The sequence below is a fragment of the Chamaea fasciata genome, unplaced genomic scaffold, assembly GCF_029207755.1.
Source record: "Chamaea fasciata isolate MVZ Bird 193981 ecotype frontalis unplaced genomic scaffold, bChaFas1.0.hap1 SCAF_8, whole genome shotgun sequence".
In the NCBI taxonomy this organism is placed as follows: Eukaryota; Metazoa; Chordata; class Aves; order Passeriformes; family Sylviidae; genus Chamaea; species Chamaea fasciata.
Window position 1 is genome coordinate 7851093 of NW_027094093.1, and position 18503 is coordinate 7869595.

The 18503-nt window shown below is 38.8% G+C and overlaps 1 protein-coding gene across 14 annotated transcripts in view; it reads left to right on the top strand.

Moving 5' to 3' along the window:
- Window positions 1-18503, top strand: part of GULP1 (GULP PTB domain containing engulfment adaptor 1) — a 151463-nt gene that overhangs the window by 105114 nt on the left and 27846 nt on the right. For all 14 annotated transcript variants that reach the window (XM_066189540.1, XM_066189541.1, XM_066189543.1 and 11 more), the window contains 5 exons: window positions 4121-4192; window positions 13754-13852; window positions 16011-16148; window positions 17499-17615; window positions 17975-18067. In XM_066189540.1, the coding sequence (XP_066045637.1) occupies window positions 4121-4192; window positions 13754-13852; window positions 16011-16148; window positions 17499-17615; window positions 17975-18067 (519 nt within the window). The remainder of the gene's footprint in view (window positions 1-4120; window positions 4193-13753; window positions 13853-16010; window positions 16149-17498; window positions 17616-17974; window positions 18068-18503) is intronic.

Here is an 18503-nt window from a genome sequence, read left to right on the forward strand (position 1 = left end):
AAATTAGTAATATATTAGGAAAATAACTCCTCATCAGTTTTGTAGGGAGTGTATTTGGAAGAATGGCAGACTGCAGTGAAGAATGTGTGCTAAAGAAAATGGCTTTAGCTTGCTTTGTTATACAAAATATTAAATGTATATTAATATTAATCTTCTTCCAACTTTTTCAAGCATCCAGTGAAAATTCAGTATGATCCTGATGAACTTGTTCTTAATACTAAACAACACATAAATATTTGAGTCTAGTGGCACGCCTAAATTATGTATCGTGTCTGTTTGAATAGGCATATTATGCATGGAGTACACCAACCTCAAGAACAATCTTTTTGCTAGTTGCAGACAGTAAATAGATGTAGCAGTCATATGTAAACATCTTTCAGCTGTATTATGTATTTGAACACATTACTTATGTAAAGAACACTTAAGCGTTTAATGCATTTATTAGTTTGCCTTTAGGATTAATAGTGAATGATCTAAAGGGAAACTGTTATTGTCTGTTTCCCTCTCCTGCAGTGAGGAGTAGGAGTTGTGTTAGCTCGACTCTCAGGAACCACTTGGATCTCATATGCTGATTGTTCTGTATGAGTCGAGTTGCAGAAGGGAACTTCAAATGCTGAAAACAAACACTGACTTGCCAAGTTCCCACCTAAAACTCTGGATCAGTACTGCTCCCTAAAGGAGCCTGGGCTTGAAAAGAGAGGTTTCACGTTTACCCCTTTTGCTTTGAAATTTTTGTTGCAGAAACTCTTCCCTGCTGGATAATTCTATTATTCATGCCACAGCTGGACCAATTTCCTGATATAACAAATATTTGTTCTCTGTGTTTGTGTGAGATTTGGTGGGAAAAATCTGCTGAAAAGACCGTGATGAAATGGCCACCTTCCCATTCCATGAGGGCAGTGAGTTAGTTGTTAGTGGCTCCCCTGGAAACCCCAGTGGCAGCGTGTCTGCTGTGCCAGGGACTGTACAAATGGCACGGTGACCTTGGCAGCTGAAGCCAGAGCTTTGCAAATAGATCTGTTTGCTTAGCTTAACTATCATGAGTCATACCACAGTAATTGGTACCTAATATTAAATACAAAATGATGATAGATGAGATGGACAAGGTACAGGGCAGATGAAAAAGCAAGCAATAAAAAGCCTCCCATTAAAACGTTACTGTTTGTTACGCCTTTATTGCGCAGTCATTCTTCTTTTACAGACCTGTCTTGGTCTGAAATTCTGTCTATATTTTTCCCCAAACAGAACGGTCCAGTTCATACAAATATTCAGAATATCTCCCCTTAATTGCTAGTTTTCCTTTTATTACCCCTACCAAGAAATTAAGAAAAGAGGTCAAGCATGAAATATGTAAGCAATTTGAACACACCTGAATTAAAAAAAAAAAGTACAAGTGCAATTAAAAGAGTTGGAAATAGATACAAACAGTACAATCTATAGTATAGCCTTGTAATTTTTCTTGGTATTAGCACTTAAGCTACAAATCTTTGTATATCTGGATTAAATGTGCCTTACTATCTTTTCCTATGCTTAATAGTTTGTTTTGCACATGCTTGAATTCCACATCCAGCTCAAAACTGCTGAGAGCAATAAAAATTTCAGTGGTGATGCTTAATGGCAAAACCAACATTCATCTGGAAGAAAGTGAATGACTTACGGAATTCTGGTGGGTTATGTTCCATAAATGCTGATAAAATGTTCATGGTGTTTCTATATTCTCATAGTCTTGGTTGTTAATTTCTTTCATAACTAACTGAGCAAACACAAAGAGTTTTTCTTCAGGTTTTGTCAGTCTTTTAAAGTGCTTTCAGCAGTTTATCTTTCTGTTTAGAAGTCTACTTCTCCCTCCCCTCCATGATCATAAATGGTCATTTCTGGTTTGGGGAACATTGCTATAAGCTTTAAAAATTCAGTGACGTTTAACAGATTCCCTGTGGCAGAAGCTCAGTTTGAGGCTTACATTTTTTGAGGCAGTAATGTGAATTAGCACAAGGTTCAAGCCTCTGGGAAAACTGTATTTGTGGAAGGTACTGTTTGTGGAAGGATTAGGCTGCTGCTGGGATTTACTGAATACAGCAAAGATACCTTCATCTTTCTTGGACTGTGAAGCAGAGGAGAGAGCTGGAAGGAGAGTTATGGGGAAATGACTGTTTCTTTCTTAGCTTTATCAGGGCTTGGTCATCTGGATGGATGTAAGTAAACAAAAAATGTAGGGCAGCCCTGTGCCCTTCTGCAGAAGCAGCTGCAGGTGAGGCAGCATAACCTGAGACATCTCTGTGTGCGTGACCCAGTTCCACCCAAGGCCTGGCCCAAAATCTGTATTGAGAAGTCCTGGGCTGCTGACCCCGATACTGGTAGTGCCAGTTTGAAAGCAGCACGAGGATTAGGAAACAGCCATGGATGAAGCATCTGGCTCAGCTGGCAGCTTCTCCGTGGGCAGCAGCGACCTGTGCTCTGCTCATTGAGCCTTGTCCACACCTGCAGCTCTTGTTCCTTGTGTTTCTGCAGGATTCCTGCTCTGTGTTCCATGTACCTCGTGCTGCTCACAAACTTACAGCAATCATACTCTGCCTCTGGTGTTCTGCCAGGTGTGGTGGATTTAAGTATGCTTGTGTGCGGATTTCTGGTAATGTTGGTGTTTCAACCTTCTTCTTAGACTCTCATCTGATCTTACCTACTGCTCTGGGTTGGTTTGTTTTTTTTTTTTTACTCACATATATTTACTCATCTTTCCCTTTCTCTCTTCGCCACGTACAGTATTTATCATGTCCAAGAATCATTCTTCCCTCTTTACGTGCATTTTGTGCAGCTATCACTTTTCCAGGCAAGATCACCCCCTTGGTCTAAAGCCATTGGAGACTTTAGTTGCATGAAAGACATCCAATCAATAGCAGAGCCTTCTGCTCTGCTATTCCAAACCCTTGGTCTCCTGGCTGGAGAATGGTAATAGTAGAGAATATTGACAGCAGACCTGTGTGGTGTTTTGATTTACACACTTGTTTTCAAGGTGGAATGTCATATTTCAGAGTCAGTAGCAAATGCCTTACGAGGCTTCATTATTGGTGGAGCTGCACGGTTTCTTTGCAGGTGTACCTTGAGTGCACTGACTACACTAAACATGTTTGGAAGGTTTACTAGAACTAAAAACTTCAGAGTTATCCTGTTTAAATTGTCTGTATCTTGGCAAATTTAAATTCCCTTCAAAATGGCTAGGACTTAAAAATTGTACGTGCCTCTGTGTGTCATGGTACGCAGAAAATTGCACTTTGGAGAAAAAGGGAGGTGTGTTTTTTTTTTTTCCTAGGTTTATTGTAGCATATACATGTACATGGTGTCACTTAAATGAACTTCAGTGTGAAAACTGGGCAATAGAAAATCAATTAGTGTATTACATAGATGGGTTTCAGACAGGATTATGATACCTTTTGTAACAGTGCAGTAGAAGGCAAGTGTGACTGTACAGAAAATAAAAACTTTTCAGTGTACAAATAAAGAAATAAGGTCCCTTTGCAATATTATGCTTTATATATGAAAAGACACGTGTTTGGTTTTCATTAAGACCTTAGTTGGTAAAAATATGAACTGTAACAGGAGCTACTTGAATATGACTCTTGTTTTTACATAAACTGGAGCCTTGTTCCCGTACATCTATGAAGTTACTACACCGAGCAGCTCTGAGAGGAAAATCAGTTCTTTTAATGTATCTTACATGTTGTGTGAATGTTTTAGTGACATAGTCCAAACGATGGGCTCATGTTGATTCATGGGAAGGATCTTCCATCTTTGTCTTGTATATGTATGCATATTTTCATTATTTTCTAAAAAAGAGTTATTACCAAAGTGGTAATTTCCCTGTGGGAAAAGGTACTTGAAACTCTAATTTACAGATTTGTATGGGATGTTTTTTTTAAAGTCAATTTCGATAGTGCTAATATTAGTATGGAATCAAATTCTTGTTATTTTCTTGATTAGAAATAGCTGTGTGATGGTTTTTAATTTATCAACTACTGAAACAGTTGCCTTTCCAAAATGCCGTTTGAAAATTTGGAAAATAAGATTACTTAAGTTGATTGGGCCTTTAAATGCATAACCTACTGCTCACAAATTACAATCTTTTTAGTTTCTAGGCAGTACAGAAGTGGAGCAGCCCAAAGGCACAGAAGTTGTAAGAGATGCTGTTAGAAAATTAAAGGTAAGAATTTTTAATAAAACATAAATGGACTGTACTCTTAACCTCTTTTCACAATGAAGACACTTTGTAGGTTTTCTAGATGAATGCACTGGCTCTAGGAGTAGTTGCTTTTACTAATCTCTTTAGTCTGCAGGTTCTTCCTTATCAAGTCCGTATGGTCAGGTGTTCTGCTGTGTACAATATTTAGTTGTCTTACAGATTATGAAATTATTTTGAAATACTTAGGGTGCACTTCAATGGGAAATGCTTCTTCTTTGGGCTTGTTTAGGGCTTCATTAATACAAGCTGAGGTAGCCAGGATTTGTTTCAGCTGCCATCTCCAGCTATGGCTGAGAAAATCAGACTTTCGCAATTTCCTCCTGGTTACATGTGCTTGGGCACCAAGGGATTTGGTGGACAACTGAAAATATCCGAGTGCAATGACTTGTTGAGGGTTGTTTCCAATTAATGTGGCTTTGCCTTGACTGCTGAGTGAGAGCTGGTGAGCTCAGAGCTCTTCAGACACTGTGAGCTGTGGCAGGGAATGCTGATTGTTCCAGTCCACTCCACTGCCTTGTTCCTTTGGAATTGCACTGCTTCATGCTTAGCTGCTCTGAGCAATTGGCCCTTCAGTTTGCCTAGATGTCAAAATATTTCTCCCTACTATTGCATTTTTCATAACTTTTTTGCTGGCTTTTCATTATTTGTTTAAACAAGTTCCTTGGAGGTGGGCAAGACATGTGGGGAGTCAGTATCGAAAAAATTGGTTGTATTGTTACCATACTAAAGAAATGCAGAAAGGAAATGTGAGACTACTCATGTAGCTCAGCTTTTAAGGGTCAGTTTTCCCTTGAGAAAGCCATCTTTACCAGATGGATCAGTAATCTTCTTAAGGTATTGAAGCACATTCTTTGCTGTTGTTTTCACTCCACCAAAATAGTGCAGCTGCCTTTAAAGATTCGTTGAGTTGATTCTTAGAGTGTTTTGTGCCAAAAGGACTTTATCGTGCTGCAGTTAGTCGGAGTTATTATTGACTACTTGTTTTCAAGTGGTTTAGGCTAAGTTTGACCCTTCTTTAAGCATTGCAGCATTCTATCAGTGGAAGCAAAATGTGTGGGTTTGTGTGCACCTTGTGTAATTTGTTTTTATAAAATTCCAATATCCCTAGCGAAGTCAGTTCACAGTGTCACAGTGATATCTTGCTATGGAGCAGCTTTGCTTCTGGTTTAATGGTGTTTTATTGGACTTCTGAATAAACCAAATGCTGAGTGGCTCTGTCTCACTGGTGGTGATGCCTTGGGAAGGCTGACCTGAAGTAGACACTGGACAGAGCTAGAGAATAAAGTAGATATTTATTAAAAGGCCTTCAGGGTACACCTTGGGCAGGACAAGAGCCTGGCCAGGGCTGCACCCAAGGTGGACCCAAAATGGTCACAAAATGGACGACCGGTCAGGAGGCCTCACACTTTTATAAGTTTTGGTCCATTTGCATATTGAGGTTTAATTGTCCAATTACAGCTTCAGGTTGTGAGGTCCCATCCTTCTTGTTCCTCCCTTCAGCTCACCATTGTTTGTGCTGTTGGGCCTGAAAGTTGTCCTTGGTCTTCAGCAGGAAAAGGATTTGTTTTGTCTCCCTACTCTGTGAAAAGAGCTTGCTGACAATATGAGGCTCAGAACTGCACCCCTAGGCAGCACAGAATCTGAAAAACATGAAAATTAAAACTTAAGGCATCGGTGGAACCCCAGGCTGGCCTGGGCTCTCACTGCTCACAGGAGGCTTTGGGTGGGTTGAATTCTATGATTCCATAAAAAAGGATTTCAAAAAACTGCTCTCAGAAGCGTGGGCAAAGCCTGAAATGTTGTGTATATGTTTATGGTGTCACTGGAGTATGTAGATGCCTGCTCTACTTTTCTACACACATTCCCTAAGCAAACCACCTTGGAGATATAAGTCTGAATAGTTGCTGCCAGAATTACATTATTTTCTTCAAGTTTGGAATTTTGGAGCTTAGATATCAAGTATTGCATGTGATCTTACATAATAAGAAGTTTATTAGAGATCTTCCAAAGTAAATAAAGATGACTTTCTGAAGGACTCAAAAAATCTTGGAACAGAATTCAGAGAGCAATGAAAAGGCTTTTATGTTTGAAACAATCTCCAATTAATTGAATACTCATCTGAAGACTGACTTACGTTGTGCATCTGTAGTGTTTGAAGAGAAGCCTAGAGGTACTGGATTTTTTATTAAGCACACGTCTGTAGCTTGTTTTTAGAATGCTAATTGAAAATTTTTAGGCAAATAGAACAGCTTGAAAAACTAATGTCTTATTGAAAGAAATATTGAAGAAATATAAAGTGGTTTGGGGGTAGGAGAGGTTTTTAGAAGACATGTAGCTTCTGATGCCATATTTATATTTTTTAATTATCTGGAATTGTCTTTAATGACAATGTGATTAATCATAATTTATTTTTAATTAAAATTAATAGCTAGCAGAAAAACAACTGAGTCTTCCTAATGTTCAGAGCTATTTTTACAAGTGACATGCATCGCTCTAATGAGCTTCTGAAGTCACATGCTTCCAGTGATATGCAGATCATGAAACACGGTCACTAGAAAGCATTTTTCTTAAGTCCTCATGTCACCAAACTGTCAGAGCCAAGATTTGATATACAACTGTTTACTTCGCTAAATTAAAAACCCTTAGCACAAAGATTTGGGTTGCCCAGCACAGAAACTGCAGCTGCCATTCCACAAACTGATTTTTCCCAGCAGATGGAGCTGATGTTCTGCAAAAACATGAAATATCTTGGACAGACTTTTTTGATGCTCCGTTGTACTTTTATCCTAAATATGACTTTTATATTTTCTTGACAATTTTTCTGGGACAGCTGACATTAGAAGATAGTTTTTTTTTCAAGCAACTGTGTTTAATTTTTCTAGAGGATTGTCCAGTGGTTTTATCTAGGTGGGATCTCCCTTTGTGTTTTCCAAGTGCTTGGAGCTCTACTGCAGGAGAAAGAAGAAAGTTGAACACTAATGTTTTACAATGTGTTTGTTTATTTATTTGTAAGATAAGGTGAACTATTATCATAATTTGTTCAAACTGTGTTTTCCTTCCAGTTTTCTAGTCAAACCTGTTTCTAGAATGAAACAAAAACTAAAGCACATGGCGCCCAGGTGCTGTACCCAAACATGCCTGCAGTACTCAAATGTCTACATGTTGTCAAATCACACTTTATTTTGTTAAGTGAAATGATTCCTTTCCTTGATTGATGAAGTTTGTACCTTCTCGATCAGACTGCAGGAATTTCTTATAAAATGTTAGAAGGGTTGCCAGAGACAGAAACAGGTAGAAAGAAGAGCATGACAGATGGGAGGAGCAGCATAGCCAAAGCTGCGTGGAGGAGTGCCAGGGAGAAACCAGAATAAACACCTGAGTTTTGGGCTGTTTATTCTAGAATCTTCCAAAGGGTGTTTTTGTGACTTTGCTTACCCGGCTTTCAACTCATTATCCTTCTTTTCTTCCACTTTTCTTCTGCAAGTGGAGATGACCAGACAAAATGCAAATAGAATGAATCACTCTGAAACCACTTGAAATATTTTTCATCATGTCCTTGACCTCTAAGGGTACACAAAGTGAAGAGAGCTGGTTCACACACTTCCACACATGCAGAGAGGCTGTCCTGCTGCTGCCCTTAACGGACCATCTGTGGATGTTGTTCTGAGCTCCCTTCCGTGTTAAAGCTCAGTTTCATTTGTTGTTGAAAGGACAGAGGAGGGTGGAGTACAGAGAAGCTTTTAATATTGGGATAAAGAGATTTGCAGCCAAGCCTTCCAGCCATGACTGCTCTCTTTGAAGTACTGCAGAAAGGGGAATTTGTGGTTCAGGACCAGTCAAGGACATCCTGAAGACCAAAGAAAGTCAGATGAGAAGAACTCAATAAGAAAATACCTGTTTACCCTGCCCCTCAAAAAACCTAAAATTAAACCCTGCCCCTTCCCCACCAAAAAAAACAAAATCAACAAAAACCAATCAGGGAAAAAAAAAAAATCAAAAACCCACCACCAAAAAACCCCAACAAACCCCCAAAACTCCATGACACCAGGCAAAATAACCAAAAGATCTCAAAACAGCATCGACAAAGCAGCCCACCCCCAAATAAAACAAAACACAAGAATTCTGTCAGGAAGTGAGAGATGGAAAGAAAGACTGCACAGTCTTCTGCTCTGTGGATAATAGATGGGTAGCCTTCCTCTCAGTCCAGTGTGTGTCTGGAAAATAAAATACAACCTCTTCCATAGATCAACACTTCTGGATGGCTTTTTCCTTGCCCAGATGATGATTGAGAGATTGAATTTTGCATATCAGTGTCTTTTACACCCTTTTCCTCCTCTTGACAGCTATTTTTCAGAGGCCATAATTTTGTTACGCCCACATCAAATGTCCATGAGAGTTTGGACCATAACATGACCAATTAGATGACATGAAGGCACTGCAAGAAAAAAGGGACCTGCCTGTTGGGTTTTTTTTCAGACACGTTTCCTTATAATGAATGTTGTAATGGGAAAAAGGGAGGAAAACATCTCTCCAAGACAGGCTACAGAGCTGCTTCCCAGCTTATCCAATGACCCTGCCCTAAATCAGGGCTTTTTTAAGGTGTGAAGTGCAATGTGTCTGATTTGTCACAGGTTACCTGCGTTATATGAAGGAGTTGAACCTCTCTTCCCTGAGATGAAGATTAGCACCCCAATCACAGGAATATCTCCCTTTTGATGTCTCAACTATTTTCAATTACATCTTGAATTGTGCAGGGAGGGGTAAATATTAAAGAGAACCACATAGTTTTGATTGCATGGCTGAAATTGATTTTTATATTATGTAGAGATAATTAGTCTTAACAATTAATTCTTCAGCTGCAGTTGCTGACTGTCTTGAAAACACGATTTTTTTTTTTTCTTCATGGCTGTCTTTCTGGTTGTGGTTTGCTAAGACTTGAGGCATAAACACATCCAATTTAATTTTAATAAGACTCTTAGAGTATGCATTTTCTCCTGCTGCTGTGATAAATTACAAAATATATGGGTGGTTTTTATTTTTTTTTTAATTTTTAAAGCTGAGTTAAACCATAGAAAATAGTTTTCTTTGTATCTGCTCCTTTCCCTAAAAATGCCATGAAAATATAATGTTAATTCTGAAGCAGCTGAATACAAACTAGCCCATCCCACTGAGCTGGACCAAACCTGGAGTTCGTGCCTGAGAACATTATATGTATAAACTAACAGTTTAAGAATTTGGCCCATCCTGTCTCTTCCCAAGCCATGCTGTGATTCATTATAATTTTATATCATTTTCCACTTTGATGCCAAGGGGAGGCTGCAGATTTTTACCCTCTTAAATAATCTTGTTACTGTGCGAGATACAAATGTTTCTCGGTTTCAAATGTGTACTGACAAGAAGATATTTGTACATCTCCCAGGTCCGGAGGTCCCTTGGGGTCCTCCTTAGGTAGAAGGAATGACTAGAAATAAATAAAGAGAAAATTCCTGATACCTGACTCAGTGATGGGATGTGCTGTTCAAACCCCGCACAAGTTTGGGGGGATGGCTGGATGTGGCATTCTGGAGAATGTCAGATATAAAAGAAATTGCTGATCAGTATCTGTGTGTTATCTGTTATTGCACAGCACAGTGGGCAGGAAAAGTGCTAAGAAAGGAACTGCCACGTATTTTCTGAATTAATCTTTGTGTGCCGTTCACTGTACCCGGTAAACCTTTGATTAAAAAGCTCATTTGTCAGGATGTCTGTATGGAAGGGGTTCTGTTGTGATTGGTTTCTTTCACCATTGGCCTGGTTTTGATTTTAGGGAGTGTCTTAAAGTGGGTTTTCCAGCCCTCTGCTAGCTTTGGTAAATATCCTGTGAGTTTTTTTCTTTGTTTTGTCAATGTCTTTCTGCCTTTGAAAACCCCAGCAGATAACATCTGAGTGTTTTCTCACAAGCAGCTGATGCAGTGCAGCCATTGTTGTCATCTTAAGGATCTCTTTGAAATACCTTCCCAGTTTTGGTTTCATGAGAAGGTCCTCAGTTAGTGGAAGTCCTACCATGTTATTCAGACTTTATTCGTCCATCCTCACAGGGTAGTCTCCCAAGAACCAAAGTTTGTTGCCACATGTGGGATTTGCAGGGTTGCTTGTAGGAAAACAATGGGCTCAGTTGGTCTCTGGTGTTCTGGTTGGTAAGGTTCTCTCTGTTATTTGCCCCTTCTTCAGTCTTTGTGGTCTGCAAGCTTCCTCTGTAAGGATTTTAGATTTCAGATCATTAGTTTTCTCCCCTTTTTTTCCCTCTCTCATTTTCTTCTGCCTGCAGATTTTATCAGTAATTATTTTTCTCCTGGTCATTGTTCAATAATGTCATGCTTAAGAAATAAACCCTGCTGGAATACATTAGAAACATATCTTCCCAATGACAATTTCCTGTTTATAACTACATCTGGAGACTAATGTAACTAACTTAACTCATACTTTCTTTCTACTGCTTCACTTTCTTAAATATAATGGCATATACAAAATGCAGAGTGGACAAGCTGCATTTTTTGTGAAATATTGATCATCATTAATTTCATCTCACTTGAATTCTCTAGTTCTTGAACTGGATTTCTGCTTTTTGAGACGTGGAGACGTGGTAGGGTCAGTTTGTTCACCCTTTTTTTAGAATTGGCTCAGAACTGCCTTCTGGAACTTCCTCAGTGTTGTAAGTGTTGACTACTTGGAGCACGCTTTGGCCAGCTGTTCTAAAACTTGTGCAAGTTATTCACATCGCTTACTTTAAAACCTTTTTCTTTAAAACTTCTTTTCTGTAAAAACTACAACTGTTTTCATGTAGCTGTTGTTTGAGACTCTGAGATGATTGCTGTTGGAAAATCAAGCATTCCATCATCGCTCTCAATGCATACCACACGTTTAATGCAGTAAAATCAAATATTATGTGTGCTTTCTCTTCGCTGCTGCACAGAAAGACTCATGCATGGCTTGTTTGCAAAGGGCCGTTTCCAAAAGGTCAGGATTTGCTCAAGGTGCGGGCTGATTCGAGCTGAGTTGTGCCTCAGGGTTTTCTGTTCTGTGGGTGTCTTTCTGGGCACCATTGAGCGTGTTGGGAATTGAGATTTCCAAACTGTCCGGGTGATCTTTGGGTTTTGTAGTCGTTCCATTTAACCCGGCAAAGTGCAGAGGACTGAGAAAAGGGATCACACATGTCCTCAAAGTCCCACCAATGTAGGGATATCAGGAAATTACAAATCAGAGAGGAAAGCTGGCAGAGTGCAGCCAATGAATGAATGCATGATCTGAAAATTATCTAAAGAAACCTAAGTTTTATGTTCATCTTGGGAAAAAAAAAATCTGTACTAATAAAGCAACGCTTGCCCTATCTTTTTTCCTCTTCAAGCACAGACTTAAAAGGCTAACTTTGCGGTGTAAAATTTAGGATAGATTTTGTGTTGTTTAAGGAGTGATTTTTATCAAATAAAACATATTTTTTCTCTGTAGTGAATTTTAATTGCCCTTTAAAGTCAACAGATGTTGGCCAAAATGCTGTAAACCAGCAGTTATGATTTTTAAGATTTTATTTTACATAAAATGTCATTTTAACAAATTGAGACATCCATATGGAATGGCACACCTTAATAAAAATACAGGGATTAATGTGTATTAAGAGTGTATATAGCAAGATGTGGGCTTGAAGTTAAATAGGTGGATGGGAAAAGGACACGTTGCAAGAGGTATATACATGATGCTGAAGAGGCAGAACTAGAAATTATATTTTCTTGGCTCTCAACTAATTGGCTTTCAGTAGTAAGTCCTCCTGTATGAACCTTTATAAAATATTTGGCCAGAGACTGTAGCAGCTCTTGATGTTGAAGTGCAAAATAGATATTTCTATTTAAGAGTTGTTTTTGAGAGTGGCACAGAGTGGTTGAAATGGGGGATAGTTGTTTGGGGGTTTTTGAGGTGGGAAAGTGCTGCTTGTTTTCCCAAGTGTTTGATATTTCTCGGCTATTGGGGTGCAGGAATCAATAATGAAACGTCTGGGTAAGTCCAGTAACTGTGTGAAGTTAATAGGATCAATTATAAATTAATGTTTAGCTGTTGAAAGTCCAATAAGTATGCTTTCAAAATGAGGAATAAAACTGGGAGACAGGGAAAACCAGGTTAATTCTGTGCTTTTAGGGTGATTCTCCAAACTAACTAATAGTTTGCCATGAATGAAGCTGCCTGTAAGCAAAATGAAATAAGAGATTGACAATCATATTGTATAAAGCAGTTGTCTTATGGGAAGATTTTCCAAGTACTAGTTGGAAAAGGATCAGAGTAAAAATCCAAACCCTGAACTATCACTTAATTGAATAATCAATTGTAATCAGAGTTTTTAAGGATCTGTGGGAGAGGTGTCAGCTGGCTCCAGCCAAGCACTTCCCAATAACAAGGCAATTCGGGCTTATATGTTCCAGGTCTGATAGGACAGCACCCTCGATGGCACCCTAGATTCTTGATGGCACCAAAAGCCATTGTCCAGCTGAATCCTGACACAGAGAATTTGTACCGATGGGGAATTATGCACCCTGTTTATTCTCAAATGGGAATGTTGAGGATGATGTGTTCAGACGTAGAGCTCTGAAGCAAAGACTGCAACTTGTGGCCTTTAGTGGATCATCATCCTTGTTTATGCATTTGAAAATGCCATTCCAGGTTGTCAAAGACTTGATAGTAAAAGGGCAACATTTTGCTGTGGTAACAGAGCAAAATATGGAGCAATCACATATATTTGCTAAGAAGGGTACCCAAATTTAGGGCACTTCTGAACTGTCATGCCAGGAGCAAATTTGAGATACTGTGCTGATTTTATAGGCAATGTTCACAAGAGAGAGAAAGATAAGTGTAGAAAAGAAGATGGAAAAGGATGGAAAATGTATTGGATAGGACATGTTACCCAACCCAGTCATATAAAGTGCTGTCTAACCATCATCTAGTGGGCTGCAGGCAGATAAAGTCTGAGAATAAAATAGATCAAGTACTTCTTAGGTGTTTACAACTGTAGTGCTTTCAAACTGACCCTGCTTAAAATGACTGATGGAATATCTTAAAGGAATATCTGGAAGTACTCTCCATGCGTGAGTATGGAAGTGAGTTTAGAAATAGTGGGGTGTGGAACACACACTGGTGTTCCCTGCTCAACAACCAGGCAGCTGCTGAACTGAAAGTGTTCATTTTTCTGCTGCTCTCGGAGAAATCTCAAGCAAAAGCTTCAATTAAGTGCATATAAAGCAGATAAAAAGTTTCAGGGGAACGTGCTAATTAATTTTAAAATACTTCTTCCTGAATTTTAGGAACGTTCTATAGTGCACAGTTAGAAATGCTAATTTGTGCCCAACTCAGACTCTTGGAATAGTTGGTGTTGTTTATGGAAAGCTTATTGAAGAAGGAAGGAAACAACTTGAGATGGAAGGAGTTGAGAGAAACTAGGAATTAATAAGAACAAATAAACTTACTAATTATGTGATTGCTGTTGTGCTTTTTGTGTTTCAGTTTGCGAGGCATATCAAGAAATCTGAAGGTCAAAAGACGCCCAAAGTTGAGTTGCAAATCTCAATCTATGGTGTAAAAATTCTAGATCCAAAAACAAAGGTAAGAAACTTACATGGGTTTTTTTTCATGCTAAACTAGTAAATATTTGTTTCACTGGTGTTAAGGTTTTCATTTTTTTATTTTTAAAGTATTATAACAAAAGCCCTTCTACTGACGGAAAAAATCTTCAAAAATACCATGTTGTGTTACAACACCTGGGTGCCATCCTCCTGTGGTGGTCCTGAAGGCACACTGTAGCTAATGTGGTATTCAATCTTTTTAATCCTTTCAAAGCAGGGCTTTTAAAGTTTGAGGAAGATGAAAACAAGGAGCTAAATAAATGTTAATACTGCATATGATTAAAACCTTTCCATATATATGTTGAATGTTGAATTTGGAAGATTCTTTTGTTCCTTCTTAATTGTGGAGTGACGGCTGCACTCAGGCAGTGGCAGTGCTTTTTCTCAAATGGTAGCTGTAGTTCAAAGCTACAGATGCTTGCAGCCCTTTTGTGTTTCAGATTCTTTACACAACCGGAACTCAACAGTTCATACATAAGCAGAGGGGACAAGAAATATCCCACGTCAACTTTAATTGGAGTTTTTGCATCTTCCTTATGCCGTAGGGCAGACAGGCTTGCTAAAGGCCATATCCTGGCAAAAACTGTTTTAAAATAACAGTTTGAAATGCCAAAAGATCTTAGCCTTCCTGCAGGGATTAACAGAAAGCTGTGGGATATATGTCTGGGGGAGTAGGAACATTCTAATCTCTTAGAAATGTTGTTATTACAACTCAAGTAGTATTCAACTGTGAGCAGTTTTTTTATCTCCCCTACTTAGTTTCTTGTAGCTGCATGTAAATTTCAATCGAGTTTTCCTTCTTCTTGCACAGTTTATAAAATGCTTCAGGAAATTCAATTTCATGTTATCAGCAGTAATTAGTCTTTTTTGCAGAGTGTTTTTGAAACAAAGCACTTCAGTATGTTACAGAGGAATACTGGGTTTTAGTCTCATAGCGGCTATTAATGGCAGAAGGAACAGGAGGCCAGCTCATATATCAGGACCTGATTCTATACTTAGCATGCCAAAAAAGGATTATAAAAAAGTGCTTCTGTCCTTAAACGATATGAAATAATTATGTGGATCTGTAAACCTCATAGTGCCAGGGCAAGCGCACGTTATTTTTTCTGTGTGTTAAAGAGCTACCACAGGACAGAGATTTGGGACATGGGAGAAACAGAACACTCAGAACAGCTGTAAAGACTGAGAAAATGAACTCACTTGGGGCAAGGGGAAAAGATTGCCCATAGGGTGCATTTTTTTGGCTATGAGGTTGTGTGCAAAGAGGGCATGGCCTTGTTTATGGGCTTACAGCAAGCTGGGAACCCCAGTGCTGCACAGACTTTTTTTTTTTTATAGATAATAGTTGACATCTAAAGGACATATTTTCCTTTAAAGCAAATACTGCTTTCCCATGTAATAAGCCAAATAAAATACCAAGAGGAGACTTGTTGAAGAAAAACAATAAAAAAATAGTTGAGATAGTTTATTTCAGTCTTGTCAGGCTCTCACAGCTGAAGAGCATTGCCATTGCAACTTTTTAAATAGCTGAAACTTGCTTTTTAATGGAAAATTAAGTACAGTAGCAAAAAATCCGAATAATAATGCCTAAAAGCTGCTTATGTGGCACCTCGAGTAAACAAGTGTTTGCATGTCAGATTTATTCCTCTTTATTTGGTTAGCAAAGTAATTTTATTTCTATTTTCTATATTTAATGTAGCAAAGTAAGGACTCAAATCAGTAAATCCATTTGAACAAACCTTGGAAGATGATGAAATTTAAAGATGTTGTGCACCTGGAAGATTACTTTACATAATCAAGCCCTAAATAAATTGCAGAGGGATGCAAGGCAAGAGTAAAATCAATTTTCTAGAACAGAAATTACTGTCCAAATAAATACTTCCAGATAAATGCTGTCCAAATAAAAACTTCCTATTTACATTAAGTAAAAAACAGGAGTGTTTTTTAGGAGATGAGTTTGCTAACTTCTGTTACGCTTTAAGTCAATTTTTGGGTGCGCTCGTGTACAGTAAGGGACATTCAAAAACATTATTGCAGCTTGCCTGCTCTTATGAGGAAATCCAGAGCTTTCCTATGTGTATCTTTATCCTAAGAGAGTGCAATAATTTGTTAAAAACTGCCTTTCTGTTTGTTTGCAGGAGGTCCAGCACAACTGCCAGCTCCACAGGATATCCTTTTGCGCTGATGACAAAACTGACAAGAGAATATTTACTTTCATATGCAAAGACTCAGAATCAAATAAGCACCTGTGCTATGTGTTTGACAGTGAGAAGTGTGTAAGTACTCGGGACGCTCTGCAGGGCTCCAGGTCACGGTGCTGCTGAGGGGTCTGCCTTGAAATGAGGTGGGAATGGTTCATAAAAGACAGCCTGCCTTTTAACTGGGACACAATTTCTCATGCCGTTACGGTGTCTTGCAACTTAGCTGCTTTAAACGAAGGATGAGTCTCTTTCTTCAGTGATCTGAGCTGGTTTTCTGGGGTAATTTCTCTTGCTGCCCAGCTCAGCATCCTGGGGGAAGCATCTGCAATACTCTTGGAGAACGGGCTCCATCCCACCAGGCTGGAGATGTTTGCACAGCTGTTGGCTGTGATTACTGCAACTCTGGGGCTGAGATACCCTTGCAGACTTTTCTGCTGATGTGTCTGTCTCTGGTTTTAGTGTCGGGGATTTTGTGTGTTGTTTGTTTGTTGGGGTTTTTTATTATTTTATCACAGCGAGGCTCTCCCTTCTTTGTCCACCCCTTTCCCTGCCACATCTCCCAAGTTTAACACCACAAAGCACTCCCAGACAACTCATTGCACCAAGCACTGACATTCTCGGCTGTCTGAGACAGAACAGTTATTCCATACTGTGTTTACTTTCTCTGCTAAAGTTTTAGTGTGTGTCCATATGTTCAATATTTATTGGTCCTGCTTTGGCATCACTTGTTTCTGAAACCTTGGTGTCCTCCATCAGCTTCCTGTAGGCTTATTCTACCCCTGTCATTTTTGACATAGATATTCTTCATTGACTGCATTTAAACACATCATAACATAGGATATGAATCAGCATAGAACTAGTAAATTATTGTACTTTGCACATACAAAGCAGTTTCTGCAGATTTTTTTTTTTCTGGATATATGTAGTTGAAAATAATTGGGCAGATAAATACTTCTCTGCAGTATTCTGAGTGAGCTTTTATAGTACTCACTAAAGTAAGTGTTGAAATACAGATTTAAAACCAATAGGGGTCAAAATATGCATTGGCATGAAAACATTATTTCATTAAATTTAAAAGACTTTAATGATTTTTAATGATTTAACAGGCCGTATTTGCTTCAGAAACCATCAGGAAAAGCCATTGTGCAGTATGGTATCTGTGTTTGTGGAAATTGAAGACACAGTTTGTACTGTCCAGTCTACTTTCTTTATCCAAAGTATTTTTACATTCTGTCATAGTGTTTTGCCAAGGTATTTTGCTGAGGGGTGCTTGTTATGCTCCTTTGTAGTGTTGGCTTCATGGTGGATGGGGCAAAGCCTTTGGATATGATACATGGTATAAAGTATTTTGTGGTCTTCTGAAATGAAAGGAGCTCCAGCAAATCTTCCTAATTTACTAATTTCAGTCTTATGTTTTATGTTAAGGCGGAAGAAATAACTTTAACAATTGGTCAAGCATTTGACTTAGCTTACAGGAAATTTCTGGAATCCGGAGGAAAAGATGTTGAAACAAGGAAACAAATTGCAGGTTTACAGAAAAGAGTAAGTTCTGAACTATGTTGTCCTTTTTAAGCGATAAAAAGTACATGCTGGTGTATTTGTATTGCCTGCTTTTTACGGAAGCATAATTTCCAGCATTATTCTCAGATTGTAAAGGTAAAAAAAAAAAAGACTGAAAAGAAATGTGTTAAAAAATATTTTATGTTTTGCTGGCCTGCAAGGACACCAAAAAGCAAGGTTGAAATATGGAGGATACTGAAATTTAATTGTTTTGTAGTCAGGTAATGAGTTAAACCTTGATTCTAAATCACCAGATCTCTGATGAAACTTAAGCTCAGTGAATGCTGTTTTTGAAATCCGTGACTATCCCAATAGCTGTTGAATAACCACTTGCTTTGTAGATCCAAGAATTAGAAACTGAAAATGCAGAACTGAAAAATAAAGTTCAAGATTTGGAGAACCAGTTAAGAATAACACAAGTGCACGCGTCTCCAGTAAGTACATGACATAACTCTTGTGTCTGAAGCCACTCTGTATTTTATAATCACTTTTATAATCAATTTTATGATCATTAAGAGCATCCCTGCTGTTCCCAGAGATTGCCATTAACATGCAGTGATCAGGTAATGCCTCTGTTGAAGGGCAGTGTTGGACTAACAGTGACATTGTGACGAGGCAGCAGAAGTGCAAATTGCAACCTCTCCAGCTGTGACTCTTCCATACCTATTTGTTGCTGCCAAAGGACAGTAGATGCTCACTCCAGTGTAGATCTGAATGTGCCAGCTGAGGGTGAAAAAGGGTTCTGCACTGAAAGGATGTGGTTCCTAAGTGCTGCTTGGGAGCTCCTCACACCTTGGTCGCAAGCACACGGTGACCTGTGGCTGGCAGTCTGCCTGCCAAGGAGTCCTTAGGTCTTGGTGCTAATGCTGG